The sequence below is a fragment of the Cydia fagiglandana genome, chromosome Z, assembly GCF_963556715.1.
Source record: "Cydia fagiglandana chromosome Z, ilCydFagi1.1, whole genome shotgun sequence".
Taxonomy (NCBI): Eukaryota; Metazoa; Arthropoda; class Insecta; order Lepidoptera; family Tortricidae; genus Cydia; species Cydia fagiglandana.
In genome coordinates, this window is record NC_085959.1 from 31,619,059 (window position 1) to 31,633,088 (window position 14,030).

Below are 14,030 nucleotides of genomic sequence, written 5' to 3' on the forward strand. Positions count from 1 at the left end.
GAGAGATTTTAAACTTTACTCTTTATTGTTAAGCACCAACGCCAACGATTGTGCCAGGGCATGCATACTTTTCTATGCACTGACCTTATCAGTTTTTGTTAATGTATCTGAAATATATAGTAAATAGGAAATAAAGTGACAATATGTTTGATATTGATTTTATTGACGATTCGTTTTATTTTATCTACTAGGAAATGGAAAGGGATTATTGCCGATATTTGTCGTTGATTTATTAGCATTCGTCTCTTTATATAAGTATAGTGCATTCACATTATGGTAAAGTGTACTATTCATAATTTTCGATACACACCGTATTTATCTACCCTCTCTATCTTTGAGCCGCTACCGAAACGATACATTTTAATGTAAGCATGTGAAAGAGTACCTACTTATTTATATGTTATTTACTTATTACGTAAATATTTCATTAAATCTAACTTAATCTGAATCTGAAAACGGCCCAAAAAGTATATCCTTGGCATGGAACGCCGCTCTCAACCACTCGATTTTCCCTTCATTTCTGGCCATTTTTCCAGTAATTAATATTTTACAGCAAACAAAAACACATAATTTAGTAGAGAACCGAGTATCTATGACACACGTTTTTTTTTAAATAGTGATGTCCTTCACACCTGTAGATTTCACATGTAATCGAGATTGACCGTGGTTCTTTACAACTGTAATTATTTATGTGTATTTATAAAACACCTGTAGCCGTTCACAGTGCATTACAGGTGCCTGTAGCCTGTACTCTTGTAACCTGTAACTTGTAACTTTATAAAACTGGGCCCTGGTGTGCAAATTTCAACTTTCTGGCTTTTGTAGTTTCGGCTCCGCGTTGATAAATCAGTCAGTCAGGACACTTGCATTTATATATATATAGATAGAAGAATATTATCTATATATATAAATGCATTAATAAGATATAAATGCAAGTGTCATGACTGACTGACTGACTGACTGATGATTTTGAGAAATTCAACCCCTAAGGGGGTTCAAAAGGGGATGAAAGTTTGTATGGGGTTAAAGTTTTCTTTTAAGCTAGGAATTTGAAACTTCGTAAAAAGACATATTATTAAAATACTAGAAAAGTAATTTCAGCGTTTATGAAAATTCATCCCCTAAGGTGGTGAAAAAGGGGTTGAATGTTTGTATGGATATCAAAAATTTTTTCGAGTAGTGGATTTGAATCTTTGGATTTGGGGATATTATTAGAAGACAATAAAAGTGATTTCAGCGTTTTGTAAAATTCATCCCCTAACAGGGTTAAAAAGGGGTTGAAAATTTTTATCTATTACAAATGCTTTGAAACTTCTTAGAAAGGCATAATAGCCGATTACAAAAAAAGTGATTGCAGCGTTTTTGGAAATTCAACCCCTAAGGGGGTTAAAAAGGGGATGAAAGTTCGTCTTCGGGTGCAAATTTTATTTTAAGCTAGGAACTTGAAACTTTGTAAAAAAGTATCAAATTTAAATACAAGAAAACTGATTTCAGCGTTTTAGAAAATTCATCCCACAAGGTGATGAAAATACAACTTGCTAAAAAAGAAAAGTACTTAATTTCAACATTGCTTGGATATGAAAATTATAGGTACTAAAGATGTAAAATGTTGAAGATAAGATTCCACGCTGACGAAGTCGCGGGCAACAGCTAGTAATTTATAAATAGCCCATATATTTGTAAGACACTACACATTTATAAAGGTTTTATCATCACATCTGCTCGGAAAAGCTCTCTGTTTGTTTTGAAAACAAAGTTGTATCCTCTAGGAGTGCATTTGATGCATATTTTGAATTACACTGATTTAAAGAAGAAAGAAAGAAAGAAAGAAAATACATTTATTTACGTCAACAGACCAATTAAATTACAAATTTTATATCGAGGCTTAGACGTTAAATATGACCCCCACTCAGCGTAATGCTGCGACGGTAAGCCGCAGCGCTGATTTTCGGTGGGGATCTAACTTATCACTAACTTAAAACTAATAAGGTGAAAATTAAAATTGACAACACATTTAAACTTCTTTCACGGGTGCGGCGGTTGTTTTATGCGATAAACGCTGCGTTGAACGCATGCGTTAACGGAATGTAAATAAAATGATAATGTGTTCACCGCGTCGGTACTGTGAGGCACAACACAAGCATATTCAGTAGAGATGCCACGAATATTCGGCAACTATGCGGTATTCGGCCTATTCGGCCACTTTGCCGAATATTCGGTATTCGGCCGAATGTTGCCCACTATTCGGCCGAATACCGAATATCTGTTGCACCTACCTAAAAAGAAAAACTACTCAAAAAAATTACCAAAAAATAGATATATTCCATATTTAAAACGTATTCTTGGAAAGTAGTTAAATACGAAGGCACGTTTTTGAGCATTTGTTGATTACAAAATATTTTATTTTTATCATGGGTCGGATTTAATTGACTCTAATGATTCGGTCAAGTTGTGTTTTAATGTATGCGGTAGACAAACAAATTATAGCCAGCATTCAATGAATGTAGTATGATACCTTTGGGTATGGTGCTTTACGTACACTAGCGTCCCTCCCCCTCCCCCTGATGCAACCCCCCCCTTTTAGCATGAAATATGTACCGGGTGACGGTTTTTTTTAATTTTTGAGAAGAGTATAAGACTTAGGAATAAAGTGTAAAGGTAAGAAATAATCGTTAATAAATTTTAAACAAAAAAGCTTATATGCAACTTTTTGGTTAGACTCGCCATATTCATGTATTACCTTCTTGAAGTTTAATATAACATAGTACTTGATAGTACTGAAAGAAATCTTATACGGAAAATGAGCTTGCAAGGTTATTCTCCTGTATGATTTCTTTTAATACTATCACGTACTATGTTATATTGATCTTTAACAAGTTTTTCAACGGTTATATTTTGTCGAAGTTCATCTAGCCATAACATGAATACGGTGCGTCATATCAAAAATTTAATATGATCTTTTTTGTTAAGAATTTAATAAGAATTATTTCTTTCATTGACAATTTTTTCCTATATAGTATACTTTCCCCAAAAAATAAAAAAAACTGTCAAACGGGACATATTTCATGCTAAAAAGGGGGGTTGCGTCAGGGGGAGGGGATTGGACACTAGTGTGCGTAAAGCACCATATCTAAAGGAATCATACTACATTCATCAAATGCTGGCTATAATTTGTTTTTCAAAAAACACAATTTGACCGAATCATAACTAGGTACATTCATTAATTCTGTTTAACATAAAAATATATCTTAGAAAACGTTGTGCTTTGTTGGCGAAAAGTTTTCATAATAATTGTTACTCAAAAGGTTCGCATATCATGCCGAATATTCGGTATTCGGCCGAGAGAGGGGCCGAATATTAGGTATTCGGTATTCGGCCAAATTCACTATTCGGGGCATCTCTAATATTCAGTACAAGAGACATATGTCCAGACGGGAACAATTTTTCGCCAATCTAATACCTTTAAACGAGCAATTCTTGTTTATATCTCGGAAACGGCTCTAACGATTTCGATGAAATTTGCTATAGGGGGGTATTCGGGGGCGATCAAGCTAGGTCTTATCTCTGGAAAAACGAGATTTTTTTGTGTTTTTATATGTTTTTCGAACAAATCTCGGTCTCCCAGATATTCTGATTAAACTTTTCGATCAAATCAGGCCGTGCGGTTTGCGGGCTGCCATTTGCGTCCAAACGCCAATTTGGCTCGCCAAATTCAACCGCCAATTTTGACCGATATTATTTTTAACCGACTTCCATTTCATAGAAGGAGGAGGTTCTGTATTCGGTTGTGGCTATATATTTTTTTTCTATGTACGTTCACCGATTACTCCGACATCCGTAGTCCGATTTAAGTAATTCTTTTTTTGTTTGAAAGGAGCTACCTCCGAGTTGATCCCATTTTAATTTGGTTCTGTTCTGATGATGGAATCCATGAGGAATTGAGGGAACTCTTCAGTTTTTAAAGGCACGTGTAAAGTAATTTCGGTGTTTTCTAAAGTAACTCGAGCATTTGCTTCCGAACATCGCTAATTTGATGTAGTGCAAGTGTAGCCTTACTACGAGTTTGACATTGACATATTCGCTAAGTTAGCGACGCTAACGTCTTCGAAACTTGTCGCCTTTTCATGGCTAAACAGTTGTTTAGCCATGAAAAGGCGACAAAGAGGCAGACAGAATTACTTGTTACATATTTATAATAGTTATTAGTACAGTTCTAATGTGATTTATAGTCATAAGGCTGATTATTTTTGACGGGTATTGTTACTACTTGGCTTGGCACCGACTTCAAACATATCAGTTGGTAACGCATAGACTTAAAAAGGATAATATTTTATTTCATCCTTTTTGAAGTTAGTTTTCTTTTTTTTTGTAAAAAGTTTTTATTTAATTTAGAGCGCTCATATCACCACAAATTTAAAATTGGTGAAAGTGACCAATTTGGCGCCACCTGATTTGACCGGACAATTTAATCAGATTGGCGAAAAATTGTTCCCGTCTGGACAGACTTAAAAATGCACACTCGTGGAATCCCGCCATAATGAAGAAAAAAATGTGCGTACCAGGTAGAATAGAAATAGAAATAGAATAGAGTGGTTAAGAGAGTTATTGTCATGGCAAATTATGTAGCCAGAGTAGGCCAAACATATGGCGCCATAGCTCGTTTTTAGACATGAACAAATTTAAGACATATCAGTGAGAAAATAAGGATCAAAGTCAAATGGCGTTCTAAAAGTTGTTCTGTCGAAAGATGGCAATAAATTTATTGTGGCTTCCTAATTTACTGTGACAATCCGCCTCTATTTCAAATTCTCTTTGGTGCGTACATAATTTCCTATTACACTGGTTATAGGTCAAAATTCTAAAAAAATATTAGAGACAACTATGTATATGTAGAACGAGTAATGTAAGGACGCTAAGCCCAAAGAATTTCGTACATTGACCTGCCATTTCCTATCACTATCGCACGCGCATAATAATATTGCTGTCCAAGCGGGACATAAATGTAATTATTCGCGTGCGATAGAAATAGGAAATGGCAAGTCGATGTGGCTGCTTTCTGAATTCTTCATGTAAGGCGTCCTTACTTTGGTCGTTACACCCATGTTCGAGGTTCAAAAGATTGACAACTCTATCTGGTTTTGTATGTTTCTTCTGATCTAAAAGTTGATAATGATAATCTATCCAACCTTTAGAATGCGTTTGTAACGACTTTCTACAGCGTTGACATTAAATACCTAATATGTTATTCGGCTAGGCAATTTGATTGAGCATTCCCTTGTAGTTGAGATAAAGTTTTTAAAAAACTTGGCGTATTTTATCAACATAATAAATTAATAAGTATAACAAAATAAGGGGGTGCATCTTCTTCTGTCTAGAGTTTGAAATTTTCCCATACAACCGTGAACCACCCTAACCCCAGTGACCTAGCCCCCACCCACTTACCTACTGAGAGTACTGAGGCAACCCTTACCGGTTGACGGTTTTTTTAACTATCAAGAAAATTATTAAGATTAAGATCAGATAAAAGTGTTAGTATTTATAAGAAATAATCCTTAATGAATTTTAAACTAAACCAAATAAGTTTTATCAACGATTTTGATAATATTCAGCATTTTCATGTAATAAGTTGAAGCTCAAAAATTCGATATTTGAACAAATACCTAGTTCTTTAAGAACAAGGGAGCTGTTTAGTCCTCGTGCTTATATCTAGTGAGGTAAGCAGTGTCACCCAATGTATGGGACGTGCAAATTTTGGTATCGGATGAATTCACTTGGCACAGATGTAGTATAGGTAAAGCTAAGCCAATCCAGCCCGGTAGCCAAACGCCACCCCCTGGTGGGTAAGCACTAAGCAGGGGGGCATCCAAAGTTACACGCTACATATCGGCTCCTATTTACCTACCACCTCGAGTTTGGTATCATTTCCAGATAAATCGGGCATAAGGAATTCATTTTTGAGACATTTAATGTACAGTTAATAGAAAAAAATAAAAATATTGACGAACAAATCAAAATCGGTTTGCAATTTTTTATTCAATTATTAATATTATCAGCCGAAACTACAATTGCTAGAAAGTTGAAATTTGCACACCAGGTTACATTTATAATGTGTACAAGAGATAAGAAGCGATTTTGAAAAATTCAACCCCTAAGGGGGTTAAAAAGGGGACGAAAGTTTATATGGAGTTCATGTTTTATTTTAAGCTAGGAATTTCAAACTTCGTTATAAGATATATTATTGAAATACAAGAAAACTATTAATTTCAGCGTTTTTGAAAATTTATCCCCCAAGGTGGTGAAATAGGGGTTGAACATTTGTATGGAGATCAATATTTTTATCGAGTGTGGGGCTTGAAACTTTTTATATGCGCATATTATTAGAATACAAGAAAAGTAATTTCAGCGTTTTTAAAAATTCATCCTCTAAGGGGGTTAAAAAGGAGTTCAAAGCTTGAATCCATTACAAATTACTTTGACTGCCCCCCCTGCCTACCTGCCAGGGGGTGGCGGATTTCTACCGGGCTCAATTAGCTTAGCTTTACGTATATTACATCTGTGCTAAGTGAATTCATCCGATACCAAAATTTGCACCTTATGACAGTACTTCCCAGGCTAATCGAGAAAGAATTAAAGACTAAATCTCGCGAGTAGGTAGTTCAAAAAGAGGAATCTTGAGCTTTACGAGTGTTTCAAGGCATGAGAGATGATAAAAAATGTCATCATTAAAGGAATATAATATTTACTGTAGCTGTAAAACATTACACATACAATGCTGGAAAAATCTCATAGCTAAGGACATCCACAACAGCCAAAGACAAAACAATACCTAGTGTTATAGTTGACGAAATATCATTTTAACAATACATAGTATATACAAACATATGAAGTAATATAGTAGTAATATAGTTAGGCCTATGAAATCATCTGAATGAAAAAAAAAACATACTTACTTAGGGTAATTCGCCAGTAACTGGCCACCCTAAACTAAAAATGAATTCTATTCACCTATAAACATAATTCATTTGTATATAGTAGGGTCAGTAAGGTCATTTAGCATGCACTTTAGTCTCAGGCGATGCCGCTTGGCACGATTGTTCCTTAGGTCAAACAAAGTTGATCTGGCCCGGTACACAGGAGATCGTACCATGCAGACCCCCCAAAAAGGGGGGGTGAAGGGGTCGGCTCCCCAGGTCCAATCTATGCTATATTCCTTCCTAGTCTTAGCAACTAGGTCAAGTTATATATCATTTTCGTATAAATTAGGGACGAGGAATTCATTTTTGAAAGAATTATTATGCCTTTCCATACAAAAAATATATTTTCGTATAAAACATGAAAATATTATGTAATTTTTTGTGACAATTTTGGATGGTACAATCACAGTGTGACGATTTGCATTAAATAAAAAATTGGACGATGTAGCCCATGTATCCTTTATTCTGGAAAATATCACTTTAAAGTAGGCATTCATACATTTTTTTGTAGTAAAAAAATAATTTATAGCGCGTGGCGGTAACGATTTCCATACAAATGGAACTATGCCCAAAGTCAAAGATTAAAAATGTTTACTAAAACACTGAATTTGGCATTTTAAAAGTTTAAATATAATCTTTGAATAATTTTTCCATGCGTTTTTGCCCTTTTTTGGTACAAATTTGATGTTTTTATTTTTCTTCCATACAAACTTTCTCCTCCCCGATTTCCCCCCTTAAGGGTAGATATTTTTAAATTTGTTTTTATAACTAACTTATACCTTTTGTAATTAATCGATGTTCAAACTTTCAGGTTAAAATGTTCAGTAGTTTGGGATCTACATGTGTTTGAGCTAAAGACATTTTATTTCATAATATCCCATACATTATAATATCTAACAAAACTCTGCCACAGGGCGGACACGCCATACATCAAAATTCGTTTGCGTGTATATGTGTGAACGGCACGTCTGTACACGCGTCATTGTGTGAGTAAGTCGCTTAGGGCTACTATTTACATGTTTTTGAGTTCACGGAGCGTTATCGTTGTACTCGTAACGTAAATATCAAACATTTTTATTCCTAAAATTAAAGAAACAAACATACTTTACAAGATGGTATTTTCTCCTAGATCCTTGCTATAATAAACTGTTCTATTCACAGGTCACAGCTAATATTATTTGAACGTATATGCGAACTCACCCGTAACCTGTAAAGGCCGTAAAATATTACGTAAAGTATGGTGCGGCAATAAATTACCAAAAATGTCATGTCGAATTGTCGATACACAATTAGCGTGGACTAAATATAAATCATTACAAAACGCTACTTTTTAATATATGTATAATAAAAATAAATGTTCTTTATTTCGTGAATTTCAAAAACAACCATACATCGCAAAATACATCGGCATTTTGAACGTTGCGTCATCGCGCCGCGGCGTTGCTAGCCGAACTGAGAGTATGTCAGGAGTCCGTCAGAACTCACTCGCGGGGCGAGGTAATCCGAGTCGGGGCGGGGCGGTGCGTGTCCGTTCTGTTTGATAATACTATTACTTATTCTGTGACTCTGCTTACTTTCAGACATCATACAATCTAAACCCCTGAAGATATAAAGCTGAAATTTTCAACATCAATTAAATGCAACAGGTTTAAGATAAAATAAAATTTTATAAAATCAACGCTTAAGGGGGGCAAATAGGGGGGAGAAAGTTTGTATGGAAGAAAAATATAAACAACAAATTTGTACCAAAAAAGGGCAAAAATAACGCATGGAAAAATTATTAAAACACTATATATAAACTTTTAAAATTTCAAAAACAGTGTTTTAGTAAACATTTTTAATCTTAGATTTTGGGCATAGTTCCATTTGTATGGAAATCGTTACCGCCATGCGCTATAATTTATTTTTTTATTACATAAAAATGTATGAATGCCTACTTTAAAGTCATATTTTCCAAAATAAAGAATACATGGGCTACATCGTCCAATTTTTTATCTAGTGCAAATCGCCACACTGTGATTGTAACATCCAAAATTCTCACAAATAATTACATAACATTTTCATGTTTTGTACGAAAATCATTTTTTTTGTATGGAAAGGCATAATAATTATTTCGAAAAATGAATTCCTCGTCTCTAATTTATACGTAAATGATATATAACTTGCCCTAGTTGCTAAGACTAGGATGGAATATAGCATAGATTGGACCTGGGAGCCGACCCTTTCACCCCCCCCCCCCTCTTTGGGGGGTCTGCATGGTACGATCTCCTGGCTACCGGGCCAGATCAACTTTGTTTGACCTAAGGAACAATCATTCCAAGCGGCATCGCCTGAGACTAAAGTGCATGCACTTCCATACATTTGTGTTCCTTACTAACCCTACTACATATATACGGTGGGTAGTTATTGAAGGCTGGCCAGCTATAGAAACCTCATACTAAAACGAATTCTTTTTATAGGTGAAAAGAATTCATTTTCAGTTTAGAGTGGCCAGTTATTGACCGGTAGCCATTTACTGGCGAATTACGTGGAAAAAATACGATTGTCATTTTTAAATAAGGAATCAAAAAATATCGGAAATGACATCTACATAATAAAACATTTTTCATACTAAAAGGGGGGATTGCTTCAGGGTGTGGTTGGGGGTAGTTTTAGAATGGTCCTCGTAATAATTAGTTTGTCTTCCCATCCCACACCTACCACTTCATTGACACGGTGGAACATAACTTGACCATACCGTAGGTACACTCTATAAGTTATATTTTGACTTCTTGCAATAGTGTTTTTTCAGGACGCGAATAAGACTGTGATGACTCAGCCAAAATACGTGTATCCATCAGACAAAATAGGAAGAAAATATGTTAATAATAGAAAGCCTGAACCGATATTGACGAATAAAGGCAATGCTTGTAAACCTGCTACAACTCGAAGAGTCCTAAATATGACTGCGAAAAAACTTAAATCATGTACGAACAAAGCTAATCCAAATATACTAGCCATAAACGCTACCAACAAATTGATTAAAAAGCCCCAACAATATGCAGTAAATATGTGCTTATGCGATAATCAAAAACAATCTACCTCTAATAAACCTGATAAGAACTCTAATATGAAATCGGAATTGTGTCGCACTTATAATAGTGTTTCAAATTTAAGACAGCTGAAACCCATATTGGATTTTAGGGCGAATAGTTTTCAGGAGAGTGACAAGAGTATTTGTTTGTGTCGGGACACATGCGCTTGCTTGAACAAAACACCATCAACTACGTCTATCGACAAAATTATTAGTGTTTTAACAAAATGGAAAGATAATTTAGTTGGATCACGAGATTGTGGTATCCGTGAAATTGTTAATACACATTCTTTGTTTAAAATAACTCATTCAAGTATTTTAAATATTCTACGAGAAATAGATTACAAAACAGATCAAACTGAATATAAAAAGAGTGAAATTACTTTTGAAAACTTTGCAGAAATACATCAACACGACAAGAATGTTAAATCACTAAAAGACAGTAACAATGAAGTACATGAGTGTCCAAAAGCCATTATATCTAGCCAGATGCAGATAAAACAGTCTAAATTATTGATTGATATAAATTTAAACGATGATTCGTACCATTGCGATGATAATGTAAAAATGATCAAATCAAACACTAATCGTCCATTACCTATCATGCCTTCTGTCCAATCCGAACCTGTTGAATTATATATACAAAAGAAATCGATTGATAATTCCTTTCCAATAATAGACAATATAAACCTCGATAATTACAATGGAATCGATACGTCTATCAACAAAAATAATAATGCGGAATTAAAGTTACCTGTAAAGAATATCGTTGAATGTTCTGCAGTACAGTGCCAAGATAGTGAAAAATGTATTCAATTTTTGGGCGCTACACTTTCAAATGCAATGCTCAAACATTCTTTGATTAAAAACGATAGTCCTACTTTGGGTGTTGAACAAAGAAACAGCAATAATTTAAGTACATTAAACAATCAACATGTCACCACAGAAATTGGCGATGTTGCAAAATTTCCTGCCGAAAATACAAATAACATTCGTTCCCAAAATAACACCCAGTTGTTAGGCATTACACTTGACAATGCAAAAGGAAATCTATTATTGAAGAGGGATACAAAAAAATCTAAGAACCGAAAAAGGTATAAAATACATCATCGAAGAAATACGTTTGAGGATAATCGAATTAAAGCACTGAGTGTGTTACATGTTCAGAATGACTGTATCTATCCGCGGACCAAGGATGAGATTTCGAATGAAGACAAGTCTGTAGAAGTTCAAAATAATAGCAATGATGTGAAAGAATGTGTTTTAAGTCCTGATGAACCTTGTGTATGTTGTCCGATAACCAACGCAGACAATACAAACGATTTGGAAGTAAATGCTTTTCAATTGTTGGAAGAACATTTAAAAAGTAAATTAGATGAATTGAGGCGTTCAGTCAGTAGATCATCTTACATACCAAAAGTGGACGAAAAAAGTATTTTGGGTGATACTATAGTCAAGGTTAAAAAACTTATTACGGAAAGTGCGACTAAAGCTACCTGTAAATGTGGTAGAAATGACCAATCCAGCTGTGGAAGCTGGAACAGAGCATATAGTTTATTACATGAATATTTGAAAACTAAAATAGAAGATGTAAAATGTATCTGTAATTCGGTCGAATATAGACAGGACGAAAATTTGGTGACGCGTGTTTTAAATCAAATAAGTTGCTTAATTGAAAATGATTTACAGCGACTTAAAAATATATGCAAATGTAATGATAGGACATTACAGACCATCAGTAAACGGGAATCGCATATAACGCATGAACTTCAATGTGGTATTAATGATTTGTACAATCACGATAATATGATAATAACGAATTCTATTGAAAAAAATAACATGCGAATGACTCAAGTGATGGAATCCAAATATCTTAGTTATGATAAAGGTGTTTCGTTGTCGCACAATAAAGCAGCACAAGTTTTGCTTCATCATTCAGTTGACAACAAGTCATGCAATGCTTTAAAAATATCTAGTAAGTACTCTGGAGTACAAACATTAGACGTAATGAAAACTGAGCTTGTTACAGATAATTATATTACTAGTGAAAGTGATGATGTTAAACCTACCACCAACCAACAAGACAACGATAGTTCTACCAAGAAAGCCGAGAAAAAGTCAAATATCTATCCTGATATACAAAATAATGGGCTTACTAAAGAACCTACACCTTTTAAAAAAAAAGTCATCACAGTATTGCCTCTAGCATTGTCATCAGGTAACAACATTGATGAAAATAGTTCCAAGAAAAATAACCTAATCGACGACCAATTGCCGGATGCAAAAAAACTGATCCACGTCTTTAACGAAGACAACAACTTTGATGAACCATTTTTCGCAAATATTGGTTGTACAATAAATTGTTGCTGCGATCGTGACTTAGGTTGTGTTTGCACAAAGTCAACAGTTCTGTCAAACAGTCAGAGGTTAAGAACACATGATATATTTAAAACATTTACACAAAAACAAAGTGTAGTTGAGAATGTTTCGTACATACTAAAGAGCAAACCGAATAAAATGCCGAAGAATGTAAATTCCATAGAAGATCATTCAGAGGATGTTGACCAAATTGAAAAAATTAAAACGAATAATCTAAATCAACGTGAATCCAATGTTGAGGGAAATATTTATTTCGGTCGATGTAAACAAACGGTACACGTAGTTAACGATGATTACAAAGCAGAATTGGTGCATGAAAGCAAAACAATAGTATGCGAGTCTGGGATAAACACCAGCGATCATATTTACTTAAATCAATCTACTCAAAGATTCGAAATAATTAATGATTATAATGATTCTGCTAACACTATAAAAGATGAATCCTCACTTCAATTTAATTACATGCCTCCTAAATCCAAACACCGTGGCATCCTCAAACGAAGTACACATAAGTTATTCAAACATGTTCCAATGTGCAGCAACAGTGATACTGTACTAATAGCTGACAATGAATTGCAAAAGTCGGAGCCCTTGTCCACAAATTGTGATTGCGCAATGGTTCCTTTATGTCACGTCAAAATGCTTGTGGAAAATATTGGAAATAAGCTGATTAAAGCTGAGTGTACATGTGATTCGTTAAAATCCGTCTGCCCAATTCATTCTTAAGATCTGTTATTAAATAAAGATATGTTATATATTTGGTAACAAGTAAAATTCTAATAACTATACAGACCGTCTAATTATTTAACAACGCAACTTCTCTTTAACCTGTACCTAGTAGCCATGCACAACTTGCCTCAACTCTGACAACAGTAACGGCTCGATTCTGAAAATGTATTAGATCTCTACTAGACATCAACAAGTTACGATATGGATAATTTAAAGATATTTGTAAGATAGATATATCAAATTTGACGTTTCCGCGATTCTGGAGGTCCTCTTGAACGATTTCGACAAGATAGATATGTCAAATTTGACGTTTCCGCGATTCTGGAGGTCCTCTTGAACGACTTCGACAAGTTATGACTTAGATATCCAAGTCACATCTAGTCGATATCTAATGTAAATCTAGTTGATCTCTATATCGTTTCTAGATCTTATGATTATCTCGTTTCCCGAATACGCGTGTAAATTATGCCCATCCCATGAGGTATGGTATAGATGTTGTGCATAATTATTTTCCTTCGCATTTTCACGGAAACGTACGAACGTGTCTTGCTATTTCAATCAGTCTCAGTACAAGAGGTTGACTGAAATAGCATGACATATACGAAATTGATCAAACTTGACATTAAGGTGAAAATTTAAATTCAAAAAGATGATATCAGCGGTTCCAAATACCCACATCCATCCCGCTCAAGCTTACGCTCAAGAGTGAGGGGGCCCTTAAACAGTTCGCTTAGGTACAATAAATTGTTAAAAACTATAGCGCCATTTAGTTCGGCTGTCAAAGTCACGATCTCAATTGTTTCTTAGATTTTACAACTGTTCTACAATTATTAAGAACTCTTTGCTTTGACCCAAGGGCAGTTCCGCTTTAAATG

At 34.7% G+C, this 14,030-nt stretch overlaps 1 protein-coding gene across 1 annotated transcript in view; it reads left to right on the plus strand.

Moving 5' to 3' along the window:
• The window catches only part of LOC134678116 (uncharacterized), a 32,491-nt gene extending 19,321 nt beyond the window's left edge, over positions 1-13,170 (plus strand). The window contains exons 12-14 of the mRNA XM_063536566.1: positions 10,158-10,309; positions 10,448-10,500; positions 11,215-13,170. Coding sequence (XP_063392636.1) covers positions 10,158-10,309; positions 10,448-10,500; positions 11,215-13,152 — 2,143 coding nt within the window. The 3' untranslated portion in view covers positions 13,153-13,170. The remainder of the gene's footprint in view (positions 1-10,157; positions 10,310-10,447; positions 10,501-11,214) is intronic.
• Positions 13,171-14,030: the final 860 nt, after the last annotated feature.